We start from the raw sequence: 19,115 nt of genomic DNA on the forward strand, positions 1-19,115 counted from the left end.
CTCTAATTAACTCTAATTAGCTATAATTAACTCTAATTATATCCAATTAACTCTAATTATCTATAATTAACTATAATTGTCTATAGTTATAAATATCTATAATTAATTATATCTAATTAACTCTAATTATCTATATTTAACTATAAGTATCTATAATTATCTATAATTCTATCTAATTAACTATAATTATCTATAATTACCTATAATTGACTATAATTATAATTATCTATAAATAACTATATCTATAAATAACTGTAATTAACTATAATTAACTAAAATTAACTATAATTAACTCTAATTATAATTAACTCTAATTGGCTTTAATTAACTTAATCAACCATCGTTCACTTTAATTAATTAAATTACATAAATTTATTCCGTACATTATTTTAAATCGTCTCAATTTCCACCTAAAATTTTAAACTTTTACCTAAAATCTTGAATTTCCACGTGAAAATTTTCATTTTTAACCTAAAATCTTCAATTTTCACCCTAAAATTTTGAATTTCCACCTTAAATTTCAGTTTTTAAACCTTAAATGTTAAATTTTTACCTAAATTTTTAAATTTTCACCCTAAATTTTAACTTTACACCAAAAAATCTCAATTTTGACCAAAATCTCAAATTTTCACCTGAAATTTCAGATTTCACCCAAATTTCAAATTTTTGCTTAAAATTCCAATTTACCCCAAAATTTCAAATTTTCACTTAAAATTCAAATTTCACTGAAATCCCAAATTTTCACTAAAAATTCCAGTTCACCCCAAAATTCCAAATTTTCACTTAAAATTCCAATTTCCCCAAAATTTCATTTTTCACTTTAAAATTCCAAATTTCACCAAAATTCCAAATTTTCTCTTAAATTTCCAATTCACCCCAAAATTTCAAATTTTCACTTAAAATTCCAATTTCACTAAAATTCCAAATTTTGTCTTAAATTTCCAATTTTTCTAAAATTCAACATTTTTACTTAACTTTTCAATTTAGCCCAAAATTCCAAATTTTCTCTTAAATTTCCAATTTCCCCTAAAATTCAAAATTTTCACTTAAAATTTCAATTTCCCCCAAAATTCCAGATTTTCACTTAAAATTTCAAATTTCACCAAAATTCCAAATTTTCTCTTAAATTTCCAATTCACCCCAAAATTTCAAATTTTCACTTATAATTTCAAATTTCACCAAAATTCCAAATTTTCTCTTAAATTTCCAATTTCCCCTAAAATTCAAAATTTTCACTTAAATTTTCAATTTAGCCCAAAATTCCAAATTTTCAATTAAATTTCAAACTTCCCCCAAAATTCCAAATTTTCAACTGAAATACCAATTTCTCCCAAAATTCCAAATTTTCAGTTAAATTTCCAATTTCCCCCGAAATTCCAAATTTTCTCTTCAATTCCAGTCCCCCAGTTTTCAGTTACATCCCAACCCCCCGTTCCCCTCCCCCGCCATGTTCTACCACCCCGAGGTTCTGCGCCGCCGCTCCGGCTGCTTCGCCACCATCTGGTGCGTCCATGCCCCCCATCCCCTCCCCGTGTGTGTGTTTTGGGGTGAAATCGCCCGGTTTTGGTGCAGGTTGGCGGCCACGTGCAGCTGGCGCCTGCTGCCCCGCGACTACCTGAGCGTGGACGTGCCGCGCACCTGGTGACGCACCAGCCCCGCCCCCGCGCTTCCGCCCGCCCCGCCCCAGCGACGGGGGCGTGGCTGTGTGCCGGACACGCCCCCTCCCGCCAGCGCGGCCGGCTCCAAGCCACGCCCCCTCGCTAGGACACGCCCCCCCCCCGGGTCTCTATGGGTCCCATTGATCCCCATTGATCCCCATCGACCCCCATTGATCCCATTGACCCCATTGACCCCATTGATCCCATTGACCCCATTGACCCCATTGACCCCATTGACCCCCATTGATCCCATTGACCCCCATTGACTCCCATTGACCCCCATTGACCCCCATTGACTCCCATTGACCCCCATTGATCCCCATTGACCCCATTGATCCCATTGACCCCATTGAACGCATTGACCCCCATGGACCCCATTGACCCCCATTGATCCCATTGACCCCATTGACCCCCATGGACCCCATTGATCCCATTGATCCCATTGACCCCCATTGAGTCCCATTGACCCCCATTGATCCCATTGACCCCATTGACCCCCATTGATCCCCATTGACCCCCATTGACTCCCCATTGACCCCCATTGACCCCATTGACCCCACTGACCCCATCGACCCCATTGATCCCATTGACCCCCATTGATTCCATTGATCCCCATTGACCCCATTGACCCCCATTGATCCCCATTGACCCCATTGACCCCATTGATCCCATTGACCCCATTGATCCCATTGACCCCCATTGACCCCCATTGACCCCCATTGATCCCCATTGACACCATTGACCCCATTGATCCCATTGACCCCATTGACCCCATTGACCCCCATTGACCCCATTGACCCCATTGACCCCATTGACCTCTATGGGTCTCTATGGGTCCCTATGTCTCTCCATGTTCTCTAACCCCTCCCCCCTCACCCCACCCCCCCGTTCCAGCGCGGCCGTGGCGTCCTTCGTGATTGGCCGCTCGGGCTGGGAGGTCCCGCCCCCTCCCGCCGGAGCCCCGCCCCCTCGCTGTTCCCTCTACCTGGCGGCGCAGCTGCAGCTGGGGCTGGTGCGGGTGCTGGGCCGGCAGTGCCACCGCCTGCTGGGTGCGCGCTGGGGGCGCTGGGGGGCGCTATGGGGCGCTATGGGGTGCTATGGGGCACTGTGGGTGTCTATGGGTCCCTATGGGTGTCTATGGGTCCCTATGGGTGTCTATGGGTGTCTATGGGTCCCTATGGGGCTCTATGGGTGTCTATGGGTGTCTATGGGTGTCTATGGGTCCCTATGGGGCTCTATGGGTATCTATGGGTGTCTATGGGTCTCTATGGGTCTCTATGGGTCACTATGGGTCTGTTCTATGGGTCCCTATGGGTCTCTATGGGTCCCTATGGGTCTCTATGGGTGTCTATGGGTATCTATGGGTGTCTATGGGTCTCTATGGGTCTCTATGGGTCACTATGGGTCCCTATGGGTCCCTATGGGTCCCTATGGGTCTGTTCTATGGGTCCCTATGGGTCTCTATGGTCTCTATGGGTCTCTATGGGTCCCTATGGGTCTGTTCTATGGGTCCCTATGGGTCTCTATGGTCTCTATGGGTGTCTATGGGTCTGTTCTATGGGTCTGTTCTATGGGTCTCTATGGGTCCCTATGGGTCCCTATGGGTCCCTATGGGTCTGTTCTATGTGTCCCTATGGGTCTGTATGGGTCCATATGGGTCTCTATGGGTCTCTATGGGTCCCTATGGGTCTCTATGGGTCTCTATGGGTCCATATGGGTCTCTATGGTCTCTATGGGTCCCTATGGGTCTCTATGGGTCTCTATGGGTCCCTATGGGTCTGTTCTATGGGTCCCTATGGGTCTCTATGGTCTCTATGGTCTCTATGGGTCTCTATGGTCTCTATGGTCTCTATGGTCCCTATGGGTCTCTATGGGTCTCTATGGTCTCTATGGGTCTCTATGGGTCTGTTCTATGGGTCCCTATGGTCTCTATGGGTCCCTATGGGTCTGTTCTATGGGTCCCTATGGTCCCTATGGGTCTGTTCTATGGGTCCCTATGGTGTCTATGGGTCCTGCCCCACAGATGACGTGGCCCAGACCCTGGAGCGGCTGCACCGGGTGACGCCCATTGAGCCCCATATCGACATGAGCCCCCCGAGGAGGTGAGTGACCCACAGAGCGACCCACAGCGACCCGAGGGGGCAGTGGGTCAATGGGGACAGTGGGGACAATGGGGTCAATGGGGACAATGGGGACAATGGGTCAATGGGGTCAATGGGGACAATGGGGTCAATGGGGGCAATGGGGACAATGGGTCAATGGGGGCAATGGGGACAATGGGTCAATGGGGTCAATGGGGACAATGGGGTCAATGGGGGCAATGGGGACAATGGGTCAATGGGGTCAATGGGGACAATGGGGGCAATGGGGACAATGGGTCAATGGGGTCAATGGGGTCAATGGGGTCAATGGGGACAATGGGGTCAATGGGTCAATGGGGGTCAATGGGTCAATGGGGACAATGGGGACAATGGGGACAATGGGGTCAATGGGTCAATGGGTCAATGGGGGTCAATGGGGTCAATGGGGGCAATGGGGTCAATGGGTCAAGGGGTCAATGGGGTCAATGGGGACAATGGGTCAATGGGTCAATGGGGGTCAATGGGGGTCAATGGGGTCAATGGGGTCAATGGGTCAAGGGGTCAATGGGATCAATGGGGTCAATGGGTCAATGGGGTCAATGGGTCAATGGGGTCAATGGGGACAATGGGGACAATGGGGTCAATGGGTCAATGGGTCAATGGGGGTCAATGGGGTCAATGGGGGCAATGGGGTCAATGGGTCAATGGGGTCAATGGGTCAATGGGATCAATGGGGTCAATGGGGTCAATGGGTCAATGGGTCAATGGGTCAATGGGTCACTGGGTCACCGGGTCACGGGGTCACGGGGTCACGGGGTCACCGTTCCCCTCCCCTCCCCAGGCTGCTCCTGGTTCCCGACGCTCAGTCCCTGATGGTGTCTCTGGAATTGGCCCCCGACCCACATTTCGGGGTGATGGGGGCGGGGCTGCCCAGCCCCACGGACATCCCGCAGGTAACCCGCCCCACACACCGACCCATAGACCGACCCATAGATTGACCCATAGATCAGCCCCATAGATCAGCCCCATAGATCTGACCCATAGACCGACCCATAGATCTGACCCATAGATCTGACCCATAGATCTGACCCATAGATCTGACCCACAGATCCACCCCATAGATCTGACCCACAGATCCGACCCATAGACCGACCCATAGATCTGACCCACAGATCTGACCCACAGATCTGACCCACAGATCTGACCCATAGACCGACCCATAGATCGACCCATAGATCTGACCCATAGATCCGACCCATAGACCGACCCATAGATCGACCCATAGATCTGACCCACAGATCTGACCCATAGATTGACCCATAGATTGACCCATAGATCGACCCATAGATCTGACCCACAGATCTGACCCATAGACTGACCCATAGATCTGGCCCACAGATCTGACCCATAGACCGACCCATAGACCGACCCATAGATCTGACCCATAGATCTGACCCATAGATCTGACCCATAGATCGACCCATATCTGACCCATAGATCCGACCCACAGATTGACCCATAGATTGACCCATAGATCTGACCCATAGATCTGACCCATAGATCGACCCATAGATCTGACCCACAGAATCGCCCCATAACCCGCCCCATAGACTGACCCATAGATCGACCCATAGATTGACCCATAGATCTGACCCATAGATTGACCCATAGATTGACCCATAGATCTGACCCACAGATCTGACCCACAGATCCGACCCATAGATCTGCCCCATAACCCCCCCATTTCTGCCCCATAAACCCCCATCTCTGCCCCATAGATCTGCCCCATAGCTGCCCCATAACCCCCCATATCTGCCCCATAGATCCTCCCCATAACCCCCCCATTTCTGCCCCATAACCCCCATATCTGCCCCATAGATCCGCCCCATAGCTGCCCCATAACCCCCATCTCTGCCCCACATCTCTGCCCCACATCTCTGCCCCACATCTCTGCCCCACAGCTGCGGCGGCTGCTGGAGGAGCCGCTTCCCCCCCTGGGTGAGCTCAGCCCCACAACTTATGGGGCCGGCGGGTCCCGCTATGGGGCTGGGACCCCCCCCCCCCCCCGGCCTGACCCCCAAGTGCGCCCCACAGCGCCCCCCGAAGCCATCACCCTGCGCGAGCCCGGACCCATAGAGGCCCCCCCGGCCCCAGAGGTGGGGCCGGACCCACACTTGGGGGGCGGGACCCACACTTGGGGGGCGGGACCCATAGATGGGGGGCGGGACCCATAGATGGGGGTTGGGACCCATAGATGGGGGTTGGGGCCCATAGATGGGGGGCAGGACCCATAGATGTGGGGCTGGACCCATAGATGGGGGGCGGGACCCATAGATGGGGGGCGGGACCCATAGATGGGGGTTGGGACCCATAGATGGGGGGCAGGACCCATAGATGTGGGGCTGGACCCATAGATGTGGGGCGGGACCCATAGATGGGGGGCGGGACCCATAGATGGGTGACCCACACTTGGGGGGCGGGACCCATAGATGGGGGTGGGACCCATAGATGGGGGGCGGGACCCATAGATGGGTGACCCACACTTGGGGGGCAGGACCCATAGATGTGGGGTGGACACATACGGGGCTGGACCCACACTTGGGGGGCTGGACCCATAGATGGGTGTGGGACCCATAGATGGGGCTGGACCCATAGATGGGGGTGGGACCCATAGATGGGGGGCGGGACCCATAGATGGGTGACTCACACTTGGGGGGCTGGACCCATAGATGGGTGTGGGACCCATAGATGGGGCTGGACCCATAGATGGGGGCGGGACCCATAGATGGGTGACCCACACTTGGGGGGCTGGACCCACACTTGGGGGGCAGGACCCACAGATCCCGGTTGTGGGGGGGTGTGGGGCTGCCCCCCAGCTCCATGGGGTTTGGGGGGGATCTATGGGGCTGCCCCACGGATGCATGGGGGGGATCTATGGGGCTGCCCCACGGATCTATGGGGCAGGAGGAGCTGCCCGAGGTGACGCCGCGGGAGCTGGAGCTGCTGGCGGAGGCCGAGGAGCTGCTGCCCTATGGTGGGGCGGCTGTGGGGCAGCTATGGGGCAGCTATGGGGCTGGGGGGACACTTGGGGGGCACTTATGGGTATCTATGGGGCACTTATGGGACACTTGGGGCAGTTATGGGGTGTCTATGGGGCACTTGGGGGGTGTCTATGGGGCACTTGGTATCTATGGGGTATCTATGGGGCACTTATGGGGCATCTATGGGGCACTTGTGGGGCTGAGGGGACACTTGGTGGCACTTATGGGGCACATGGGGGCAGTTATGGGGCATCTATGGGGCACTTATGGGGCATCTATGGGGCACTTGGGGGTGTCTATGGGGCACTTATGGGGCTGGGGTGACACTTGGGGGGCACTTATGGGTATCTATGGGGCACTTATGGGGCGCTTGGGGGCAGTTATGGGGCAGCTATGGGGCACTTGTGGGCATCTATGGGGCACTTGTGGGGCTGGGGGGACACTTGGGGGGCACTTATGGGGCATCTATGGGGCACTTATGGGGCATCTATGGGGCACTTGGAGTTGTCTATGGGGCACTTGGGCAGTTATGGGGCAGCTATTGGGCACTTGTGGGGCATCTATGGGGCGCTTGGGGCAGTTATGGGGCGTCTATGGGGTATCTATGGGGCACTTGGGGGTGTCTATGGGGCACTTATGGGGCTGGGGGGACACTTGGGGGGCACTTATGGGCATCTATGGGGCACTTATGGGGCACTTGGGGCAGTTATGGGGCAGCTATGGGGCACTTATGGGGTGTCTATGGGGCACTTGGGGGTGTCTATGGGGCACTTATGGGGCTGGGGTGACACTTGGGGGGCACTTATGGGCATCTATGGGGCACTTATGGGGCACTTGGGGCAGTTATGGGGTATCTATGGGGCACTTATGGGGCATCTATGGGGCACTTGTGGGCATCTATGGGGCACTTATGGGGCGCTTGGGGGCACTTATGGGGCGCTTGGGGGCAGTTATGGGGCATCTATGGGGCACTTATGGGGCTGGGGGACACTTGGGGGACACTTATGGGGTATCTATGGGGCACTTGTGGGTGTCTATGGGGCAGTTGTGGGGCTGGGGGGACACTTGGGGGGCACTTATGGGTATCTATGGGGCACATGGGGGTATCTATGGGGCACTTGTGGGGCGCTTGGGGGCACTTATGGGGCACTTGGGGGCAGTTATGGGGCATCTATGGGGCACTTATGGGGTATCTATGGGGCACTTGTGGGGCGCTTGGGGGCACTTATGGGGCACTTGGGGGCAGTTATGGGGCATCTATGGGGCACTTATGGGGTATCTATGGGGCACTTGGGGGTGTCTATGGGGCACTTATGGGGCTGGGGGGACACTTGGGGGGCACTTATGGGCATCTATGGGGCACTTATGGGGCACTTGGGGCAGTTATGGGGCAGCTATGGGGCACTTATGGGGTGTCTATGGGGCACTTGGGGGGTGTCTATGGGGCACTTGGTATCTATGGGGTATCTATGGGGCACTTATGGGGCTGGGGGACACTTGGGGGCACTTATGGGGCACTTGGGGCAGTTATGGGGCAGCTATGGGGCACATGGGGGTATCTATGAGGCACTTATGGGACATCTATGGGGCACTTATGGGGCTGGGGGGACACTTGGGGGGCACTTGGGGGCATCTATGGGGCACTTATGGGGTGTCTATGGGGCACTTGGGGTTGTCTATGGGGCACTTGGGGGGCACATATGGGGCGTCTATGGGGCGCTTGGGGCAGTTATGGGGCAGCTATGGGGTATCTATGGGGCACTTGGGGGTGTCTATGGGGCACTTATGGGGCATCTATGGGGCACTTATGGGGCTGGGGGACACTTGGGGGGCACTTGGGGGCATCTATGTGGCACTTATGGGGTATCTATGGGGCACTTGGGGTTGTCTATGGGGCACTTGGGGGGCACATATGGGGCATCTATGGGGCACTTATGGGGTATCTATGGGGCACTTGGGGGTGTCTATGGGGCATCTATGGGGCTGGGGGGACACTTGGGGGGCACTTATGGGCATCTATGGGGCACTTATGGGGCGCTTGGGGGGCACTTATGGGGCACTTGGGGGCAGTTATGGGGCGTCTATGGGGCACTTATGGGACATCTATGGGGCACTTGTGGGGCTGGGGGACACTTGGGGGCACTTATGGGGCACTTGGGGGCAGTTAATGGGGCGTCTATGGGGCACTTATGGGGCTGGGGGGACACTTGGGGTTGTCTATGGGGCACTTGGGGGGCACATATGGGGCGTCTATGGGGCACTTGGGGCAGTTATGGGGCAGCTATGGGGTATCTATGGGGCACTTGTGGGTGTCTATGGGGCAGTTGTGGGGCTGGGGGGACACTTGGGGGGCACTTATGGGGCATCTATGGGGCACATGGGGGTATCTATGGGGCACTTATGGGGCGCTTGGGGCAGTTATGGGGCGTCTATGGGGCACATGGGGGTATCTATGGGGCACTTATGGGGCATCTATGGGGCACTTATGGGGCTGGGGGACACTTGGGGGGCACTTGGGGGCATCTATGGGGCACTTATGGGGTGTCTATGGGGCACTTGGGGTGTCTATGGGGCACTTATGGGGCTGGGGGACACTTGGGGGGCACTTGGGGGCATCTATGGGGCACTTATGGGGTGTCTATGGGGCACTTGGGGTGTCTATGGGGCACTTATGGGGCTGGGGGACACTTGGGGGGCACTTGGGGGCATCTATGTGGCACTTATGGGCATCTATGGGGCACTTGGGGTTGTCTATGGGGCACTTGGGGGGCACATATGGGGCATCTATGGGGCAGCTATGGGGTATCTATGGGGCACTTGGGGGTGTCTATGGGGCACTTATGGGGCTGGGGGGACACTTGGGGGGCACTTATGGGCATCTATGGGGCACTTATGGGGCGCTTGGGGGCACTTATGGGGTGTCTATGGGGCACTTGTGGGGCTGGCGGACACTTGGGGGCACTTATGGGGCACTTGGGGGCAGTTATGGGGCGTCTATGGGGCACATGGGGGTATCTATGGGGCACTTGGGCATCTATGGGGCAGCTATGGGGCACCTGTGGGGCATCTATGGGGCACTTGGGGCATCTATGGGGCACTTATGGGGCGTCTATGGGGCACTTGTGGGTGTCTATGGGGCACTTATGGGGCATCTATGGGGCACTTATGGGGCTGGGGGACACTTGGGGGGCACTTATGGGGCGTCTATGGGGCACTTATGGGGCTGGGGGGACACTTGGGGGGCACTTATGGGGCGTCAATGGGGCACTTGGGGGGTGTCTATGGGGCATCTATGGGGCACTTATGGGGCACTTGGGGGCAGTTATGGGGCATCTATGGGGCATTTGGGGGGTGTCTATGGGGCACTTGTGGGACATCTATGGGGCACTTGTGGGGCTGGGGGGACACTTGGGGGGCACTTGTGGGGCATCTATGGGGCACTTATGGGGCGCTTGGGGGCACTTATGGGGCGCTTGGGGGCAGTTATGGGGCATCTATGGGGCACTTGTGGGGCTGGCGGACACTTGGGGGCACTTATGGGGCATCTATGGGGCACTTATGGGGTGTCTATGGGGCACTTGGGGGGCACATATGGGGCGTCTATGGGGCGCTTGGGGCAGTTATGGGGCAGCTATGGGGTGTCTATGGGGCACTTATGGGGCTGGGGGGACACATGGGGGGCACTTATGGGACATCTATGGGGCACTTGTGGGGCTGGCGGACACTTGGGGGCACTTATGGGGCACTTGGGGGCAGTTATGGGGCGTCTATGGGGCACATGGGGGTATCTATGGGGCACTTGGCCATCTATGGGGCAGCTATGGGGCACTTGTGGGGTATCTATGGGGCACTTGGGGCATCTATGGGGCACTTATGGGGCGTCTATGGGGCACTTGTGGGTGTCTATGGGGGGGGCACTTACGGGGCTGGAGGGACACTTGGGGGGCACTTATGGGCATCTATGGGGCACATGGGGGTATCTATGGGGCACTTGTGGGGCGCTTGGGGCAGTTATGGGGCGTCAATGGGGCACTTGTGGGGCATCTATGGGGCACTTATGGGGCTGGGGGACACTTGGGGGACACTTATGGGGCATCTATGGGGCACTTATGGGGCTGGGGGGACACTTGGGGGGTGTCTATGGGGCATCTATGGGGCACTTGGGGTGTCTATGGGGCACTTATGGGGCTGGGGGGGCACTTATGGGGCACGGAGCCCCCCCCACCCCACGGCGTCGCTGCCCCATAGTGGAGGAGATACCGGAGCTCCCAGCGCCGCCCCCCGGTGAGCACTTATGGGGCTGGGGGTCACTTATGGGGCTGGGGGTCACTTATGGGGCTGGGGGTCACTTATGGGGCTGGGGGGGCACTTATGGGGCTGGGGGTCACTTATGGGGCTGGGGGGGCACTTATGGGGCTGGGGGTCACTTATGGGGCTGGGGGTCACTTATGGGGCTGGGGGTCACTTATGGGGCAGGGGGGGCACTTATGGGGCAGGGAGGGGGCACTTATGGGGCAGAGAGGGGTCACCTATGGGGCAGAATCGGGTCACTTATGGGTCTGGGGGGTCACTTATGGGGCAGAGAGGGGTCACTTATGGGGCAGAATCGGGTCACTTATGGGGCTGGGGGTCACTTATGGGGCTGGGGGGTCACTTATGGGGCAGAATCGAGTCACTTATGGGGCTGGGGGGTCACTTATGGGGCTGAATCATGTCACTTATGGGGCTGGGGGGTCACTTATGGGGCAGAGAGGGGTCACTTATGGGGCAGAATCGGGTCACTTATGGGGCTGAGGGGTCACTTATGGGGCAGAGAGGGGTCACTTATGGGGCTGGGGGTCACTTATGGGGCTGAGGGGTCACTTATGGGGCTGGGGGGGCACTTATGGGGCTGGGGGTCACTTATGGGGCTGGGGGGGCACTTATGGGGCTGGGGGTCACTTATGGGGCTGGGGGTCACTTATGGGGCACAGAGGGGTCACTTATGGGGCTGGGGGTCACTTATGGGGCTGGGGGTCACTTATGGGGCAGAGAGGGGTCACTTATGGGGCAGAATCATGTCATTTATGGGGCTGGGGGGTCACTTATGGGGCAGAATCGCGTCACTTATGGGGCTGGGGCGTCACTTATGGGGCAGAGAGGGGTCACTTATGGGGCTGGGGGGTCACTTATGGGGCAGGGAGGGGTCACTTATGGGGCACAGAGGGGTCACTTATGGGGCTGGGGGGTCACTTATGGGGCTGGGGGTCACTTATGGGGCTGGGGGGTCACTTATGGGGCTGGGAGGGGTCACTTATGGGGCAGAGAGGGGTCACTTATGGGGCTGGGGGGTCACTTATGGGGCAGAGAGGGGTCACTTATGGGGCTGGGGGGTCACTTATGGGGCAGAGAGGGGTCACTTATGGGGCTGGGGGGGTCACTTATGGGACAGAGAGGGGTCACTTATGGGGCAGGGAGGGGTCACTTATGGGGCTGGGGGTCACTTATGGGGCTGAGGGGTCACTTATGGGGCTGGGGGTCACTTATGGGGCAGGGAGGGGTCACTTAGGGGGCTGGGGGTCACTTATGGGGCTGGGGGTCACTTATGGGGCTGGGGGGGCACTTATGGGGCTGGGGGGTCACTTATGGGGCTGGGGGTCACTTTTGGGGCTGGGGGGGCACTTATGGGGCTGGGGGGTCACTTATGGGGCTGGGGGTCACTTAGGGGGCTGGGGGTCACTTATGGGGCAGAGAGGGGTCACTTATGGGGCAGAGAGGGGTCACTTAGGGGGCAGAGAGGGGTCACTTAGGGGGCTGGGGGTCACTTATGGGGCTGGGGGTCACTTATGGGGCTGGGGGGTCACTTATGGGGCTGAGAGGGGTCACTTATGGGGCTGGGGGGTCACTTATGGGGCAGAGAGGGGTCACTTATGGGGCAGAATCGAGTCACTTATGGGGCAGAATCGGGTCACTTATGGGGCTGGGGGTCACTTATGGGGCAGAGAGGGGTCACTTATGGGGCACAGAGGGGTCACTTATGGGGCTGGGGGTCACTTATGGGGCTGGGGGGTCACTTATGGGGCTGGGAGGGGTCACTTATGGGGCAGAGAAGGGTCACTTAGGGGGCTGGGGGTCACTTATGGGGCTGGGGGTCACTTATGGGGCAGAGAGGGGTCACTTATGGGGCAGAGAGGGGTCACTTAGGGGGCTGGGGGTCACTTATGTGGCGGGGGGTCACTTATGGGGCAGAGAGGGGTCACTTATGGGGCTGGGGGTCACTTATGGGGCTGGGGGTCACTTATGGGGCAGAGAGGGGTCACTTATGGGGCTGGGGGTCACTTATGGGGCAGAATCGCGTCACTTATGGGGCTGGGGGTCACTTATGGGGCAGAGAGGGGTCACTTATGGGGCTGGGGGGTCACTTATGGGGCAGAATCGAGTCACTTATGGGGCTGGGGGGTCACTTATGGGGCAGAGAGGGGTCACTTATGGGGCTGGGGGTCACTTATGGGGCTGGGGGGTCACTTATGGGGCAGAGAGAGGTCACTTATGGGGCAGAATCGCGTCACTTATGGGGCTGGGGGTCACTTATGGGGCAGAGAGGGGTCACTTATGGGGCAGAATTGGGTCACTTATGGGGCACAGAGGGGTCACTTATGGGGCAGAGAGAGGTCACTTATGGGGCACAGAGGGGTCACTTATGGGGCTGGGGGGGTCACTTATGGGGCAGAATCGGGTCACTTATGGGGCTGGGGGTCACTTATGGGGCAGAATCACATCACTTATGGGGCTGGGGGTCACTTATGGGGCAGAGAGGGGTCACTTATGGGGCTGGGGGTCACTTATGGGGCAGGGAGGGGTCACTTATGGGGCAGGGAGGGGTCACTTATGGGGCTGGGCGGCGCCACTTGTGGGTCACTTATGGGGCAGCCCTGCCCCCCCTCTCCGCCCCACAGCTCCCGCCCCCCCCGAGGAGGCTCCGCCGCCCCCCAAGGTTGGTTCTGGGGCCACTTGTGGGGCAGCGCTATGGGGCGGGACCCACACGCAGCCCCTGCCCCACAGCTGCCCCCCAAGCGCCGCCGCCCGCCCCACACGGACCCGCAGCCCCAGATCCCCCAGGAGCAGTTCCGGGCGCAGCTGCTGCGGCCCCACGGCCACTGTGGGGCAGTGGTGAGCGGGGACCCAGGCGTCCGGGACCCATAGATGGCACCGAGGAGGGACCCAGGAGTTCGGGAGAGGAGGGACCCAGGCGTCCGGGCCCCATAGATGGCACTGGGGAGGGACCCAGGCGTCCGGGACAGGAGGGACCCAGGCGTCCGGGCCCCATAGATTTGACCGAGGAGGGACCCAGGCGTCCGGGACCCATAGATGGCACTGGGGAGGGACCCAGGCGTCCGGGACCCATAGATTTGACTGAGGAGGGACCCAGGCGTCCGGGACCCATAGATGGCACTGGGGAGGGACCCAGGCGTCCGGGCCCCATAGATTGCACTGAGGAGGGACCCAGGCGTCCGGGAGAGGAGGGACCCAGGCGTCCGGGCCCCATAGATTGCACTGAGGAGGGACCCAGGCGTCCGGGCCCCATAGATTGCACCGAGGAGGGACCCAGGCGTCCGGGACAGGAGGGACCCAGGCGTCCGGGCCCCATAGATTGCACTGAGGAGGGACCCAGGCGTCCGGGCCCCATAGATTTGACTGAGGAGGGACCCAGGCGTCCGGGCCCCATAGATTTGACTGAGGAGGGACCCAGGCGTCCGGGCCCCATAGATTTGAACAATGAGGGACCCAGGTGTCCGGGCCCCATAGATGGCACTGAGGAGGGACCCAGGCGTCCGGGCCCCATAGATTGCACTGAGGAGGGACCCAGGCGTCCGGGCCCCATAGATTCGACTGGGGAGGGACCCAGGCGTCCGGGCCCCATAGATTGCACTGGGGAGGGACCCAGGCGTCCGGGCCCCATAGATTTGACAGAGGAGGGACCCAGGCGTCCGGGCCCCATAGATTTGACTGAGGAGGGACCCAGGCGTCCGGGCCCCATAGATTTGCCCGATGAGGGACCCAGGCGTCCGGGCCCCACAGGTTCTGCTGGAGCCGCCCCCCAAGTGCCTCCGCCCCCCAAGTGAACTGCTGCGAACCCCGACCTGCGGTGAGGACCCAGGAGTGCCCCAGGGGACCCAGGAGTGCCCCAGGGACCCAGGAGTGCCCCAGGGGACCCAGGAGTGCCCCGAGGGACCCAGGAGTTCGGGAGGGACCCAGGCGTCCGGGCCCCACACGTCCCCTCTCTGCCCCACAGGTTGGCTGCCCCCCGAGCTCTGGGACTTATGGGGCAGATGCGCCCGTCCTGCCCCACGGCGACCCCCGCCCGCCCCCGAGCCGCCCAGCGAGCTGGAGGTGAGGACCCAGGCGTCCGGGGGGACCCAGGAGTGCCCCAGGGGACCCAGGAGTTCGGGAGGGACCCAGGAGTGCCCCAGGGGACCCAGGCGTTCGGGCCCCACAGATCCTGCGTGAAGTGCTGGAGCCGAGTCTGCCCGGGATGGTGACGACGTCGGGTGAGCGACCCACAGATCTATGGGGCACGTGGGTCAGTCTATGGGTCAATCTGTGGGTCAATCTATGGGTCCCATGGGTCCCTATGGGTCAATCTATGGGTCAATCTATGGGTCCCATTGGTCCCTATGGGTCAATCTATGGGTCCCATGGGTCTCTATGGGTCAATCTATGGGTCCCATTGGTCTCTATGGGTCAATCTATGGGTCCCATTGGTCTCTATGGGTCAATCTATGGGTCAATCTATGGGTCAATCTATGGGTCTATGGGGCCTATGGGTCAATCTATGGGTCAATCTATGGGTCTATGGGTCTATGGGTCAATCTATGGGTCAATCTATGGGTCCCATGGGTCCCTATGGGTCAATCTATGGGTCCCATGGGTCTCTATGGGTCAATCTATGGGTCAATCTATGGGTCCCATTGGTCTCTATGGGTCAATCTATGGGTCCCATGGGTCTCTATGGGTCAATCTATGGGTCAATCTATGGGTCTATGGGTCTCTATGGGTCAATCTATGGGTCCCATTGGTCTCTATGGGTCAATCTATGGGTCCCATTGGTCTCTATGGGTCAATCTATGGGTCCCATGGGTCTCTATGGGTCAATCTATGGGTCCCATGGGTCTCTATGGGTCAATCTATGGGTCCCATTGGTCTCTATGGGTCGATCTATGGGTCCCATTGGTCTCTATGGGTCAATCTATGGGTCCCATTGGTTTCTATGGGTCAATCTATGGGTCCCATTGGTTTCTATGGGTCAATCTATGGGTCCCATTGGTCTCTATGGGTCAATCTATGGGTCCCATTGGTCTCTATGGGTCAATCTATGGGTCAATCTATGGGTCCCATGGGTCTCTATGGGTCAATCTATGGGTCCCATTGGTCCCTATGGGTCAATCTATGGGTCAATCTATGGGTCCCATTGGTCTCTATGGGTCAATCTATGGGTCAATCTATGGGTCCCATTGGTCCCTATCGGTCAATCTATGGGTCCCATTGGTCCCTATGGGTCAATCTATGGGTCCCATTGGTCTCTATGGGTCAATTTATGGGTCAATCTATGGGTCAATCTATGGGTCCCATTGGTCTCTATGGGTCAATCTATGGGTCCCATTGGTCCCTATGGGTCAATCTATGGGTCAATCTATGGGTCCCATTGGTCTCTATGGGTCAATCTATGGGTCAATCTATGGGTCCCATTGGTCTCTATGGGTCACTCTATGGGTCAATCTATGGGTCCCATTGGTCCCTATGGGTCAATCTATGGGTCAATCTATGGGTCTATGGGTCAATCTATGGGTCAATCTATGGGTCCCATTGGTCTCTATGGGTCAATCTATGGGTCAATCTATGGGTCCCATTGGTCTCTATGGGTCAATCTATGGGTCAATCTATGGGTCAATCTATGGGTCCCATTGGTCTCTATGGGTCCGTCCCCAGAACTGTCCCTGGAGCTCCCAGAGGAGGAACCGCGGCCCCTCCCCCCCGAGGAACCTCGGTGACGTCACAGGGGTCACGGGGTCACCGCGGGGGGTCACGACCCCTCGTGTGACCTTTTGACCTCCCCCCCACCCCAGCCCCCCCCCTCCCCTCCCCCCCCTCCCTCCCCCTCCCCGAGCTGCCGGAAGCGCCGGAAGCGGAAATGCCGCCAGGCCCCGCCCCCAACATGGCGGCCATGCGGAGGTCAGTGAGAGCGGGGGGGAGGGGGCGGGGCCCGGACGCCTGGGTCCCCAGGGGCACTCCTGGGTCCCCTGGGGCACTCCTGGGTCCATTGGGGCACTCCTGGGTCCCCAGGCTCCTCCTCTCGGCCGCCGCCCTCCCCGGTGGCTCTGATTTGGGGTCCCTGGTGCCCCCCGGGACCCCCCGCGGCGCCGTGGGGCGGCTGCTCTGCCTCTGCCTGGGTGAGTCCGTGGGGCAGCCCCACATCTATGGGGCAGCCCCACATCTATGGGTCCCGCCCCACATCTATGGGTCTCACCCCACATCTATGGGTCCAGCCCCACATCTATGGGTCCAGCCCCACATCTATGGGTCCCACCCCACATCTATGGGTCCTGCCCCACATCTATGGGTCCCACCCCACATCTATGGGTCCCGCCCCACATCTATGGGTCCAGCCCCACATCTATGGGTCTCACCCCACATCTATGGGTCCAGCCCCACATCTATGGGTCCAGCCCCACATCTATGGGTCCCACCCCACATCTATGGGTCCTGCCCCACATCTATGGGTCCCACCCCACATCTATGGGTCCAGCCCCACATCTATGGGTCCCGCCCCACATCTATGGGTCCAGCCCCACAACTATGGGTCCAGCCCCACATCTATGGGTCCCACCCCACATCTATGGGTCCTGCCCCACATCTATGGGTCCCACCCCACATCTATGGGTCCAGCCCCACATCTATGGGTCCCACCCCACATCTATGGGTCCTGCCCCACATCTATGGGTCCCACCCCACATCTATGGGTCCAGCCCCACATCTATGGGTCCCGCCCCACATCTATGGGTCCAGCCCCACATCTATGGGTCCAGCCCCACATCTATGGGTCCCACCCCACATCTATGGGTCCCGCCCCACATCTATGGGGCAGCCCCACATCTATGGGGCAGCCCCACATCTATGGGTCCAGCCCCACATCTATGGGTCCTGCCCCACATCTATGGGTCCCACCCCACATCTATGGGTCCTGCCCCACATCTATGGGGCAGCCCCACATCTATGGGTCCCGCCCCACATCTATGGGTCCTGCCCCACATCTATGGGTCCCACCCCACATCTATGGGTCCCGCCCCACATCTATGGGTCCCGCCCCACATCTATGGGTCCCGCCCCTTATCTATGGGTCCCACCCCATGTCTATGGGTCCAGCCCCACATCTATGGGTCCAGCCCCACATCTATGGGTCCTGCCCCACATCTATGGGTCCCACCCCACATCTATGGGTCCAGCCCCACATCTATGGGTCCCACCCCTTATCTATGGGTCCCGCCCCACATCTATGGGTCCCACCCCTTATCTATGGGTCCAGCCCCACATCTATGGGTCCCACCCCTTATCTATGGGTCCCACCCCACGTCTATGGGTCCAGCCCCACATCTATGGGTCCAGCCCCACATCTATGGGTCCTGCCCCACACCTATGGCTCCCACCCCACATCTATGGGTCTCACCCCACATCTATGGGTCCAGCCCCACATCTATGGGTCCAGCCCCACATCTATGGGTCTCACCCCACATCTATGGGTCTCACCCCACATCTATGGGGCAGCCCCCTAACCTGTCTCTGCCCCCCCAAACCACGCCCCCTCCGCAGAGCTCTGCGCCTCCCATTGGCTGCGCCTGGAGCAGACCCGGCCGTACGGACCAATCAGGATCCAGCTCCGCCCCCGCTGAGCCCCCCAATAAAGCGTTGCCATGGGAACGAGGCGATGAATGGAGGGGGCGTGGCTTATGAATGGGGGCGGGGTTATCAATGGGGCGGGATTTATGAATGGAGCGGGCGGGGCTTTCTCAATGGGGACATGGCCAATGGGGGCGGCTTGGGCGGCCCCGCCCCCGCACGCAACACACGTGACACCCTCCCACCCAAAACAAGACACGTGACGCCTCCCCTGCTCACGTGATATCCCCCCCTCCCCCCCCCCCCGCCATTGGGCGCCACCTGGAGGTCAAGCCCGGACGCCTGGGTCCCTCCCGAACTCCTGGGTCCCTTCCCGAACTCCTGGGTCCATTGGGGCACTCCTGGGTCCCTTCCCGAACTCCTGGGTCCCTCCCGAACTCCTGGGTCCTCCCGAACTCCTGGGT

At 58.1% G+C, this 19,115-nt stretch overlaps 1 protein-coding gene across 3 annotated transcripts; it reads left to right on the forward strand.

Moving 5' to 3' along the window:
• The first annotated feature begins 1,035 nt into the window (after nt 1-1,035).
• Nucleotides 1,036-18,748, forward strand: REC8 (REC8 meiotic recombination protein). Of its 3 annotated transcripts, XM_065044353.1 has the most exons (15): nt 1,036-1,503; nt 2,553-2,707; nt 3,682-3,760; nt 4,581-4,692; nt 5,701-5,737; nt 5,834-5,895; nt 6,704-6,773; nt 11,029-11,064; nt 13,716-13,753; nt 13,822-13,929; nt 14,839-14,905; nt 15,053-15,308; nt 16,747-16,989; nt 17,101-17,207; nt 18,625-18,748. In XM_065044353.1, the coding sequence occupies exons 1-12, from the start codon at nt 1,448-1,450 to the stop codon at nt 15,265-15,267; spliced, it is 1,035 nt and encodes a 344-aa protein (XP_064900425.1). In that variant the 5' UTR covers nt 1,036-1,447; the 3' UTR covers nt 15,268-15,308; nt 16,747-16,989; nt 17,101-17,207; nt 18,625-18,748. The 3 variants fall into 3 exon arrangements, with proteins under 3 accessions (XP_064900425.1, XP_064900423.1, XP_064900422.1); XM_065044351.1 differs by lacking the exon at nt 1,036-1,503 and having other exon boundaries at nt 2,182-2,707; XM_065044350.1 differs by lacking the exons at nt 1,036-1,503; nt 2,553-2,707 and having other exon boundaries at nt 2,985-3,760; nt 15,053-15,150; nt 15,257-15,308.
• The last annotated feature ends 367 nt before the right edge of the window (nt 18,749-19,115 follow it).

The sequence above is a fragment of the Columba livia genome, chromosome 36 (genome assembly GCF_036013475.1).
Source record: "Columba livia isolate bColLiv1 breed racing homer chromosome 36, bColLiv1.pat.W.v2, whole genome shotgun sequence".
NCBI classification, from domain to species: Eukaryota; Metazoa; Chordata; class Aves; order Columbiformes; family Columbidae; genus Columba; species Columba livia.

What these genes read in the sequence shown, in the direction of transcription:
- REC8 (XM_065044350.1), top strand. Translation starts at nt 3,009, where the DNA reads ATGGGTATCTATGGGTGTCTATGGGTCTCTATGGGTCTCTATGGGTCA. An exon ending in GCCCCACGGACATCCCGCAG is followed by an intron (nt 4,693 to 5,700) that starts GTAACCCGCCCC and finishes TCTGCCCCACAG; the next exon opens with CTGCGGCGGCTGCTGGAGGA. An exon ending in AGCCGCCCAGCGAGCTGGAG is followed by an intron (nt 15,151 to 15,256) that starts GTGAGGACCCAG and finishes CGGGCCCCACAG; the next exon opens with ATCCTGCGTGAAGTGCTGGA.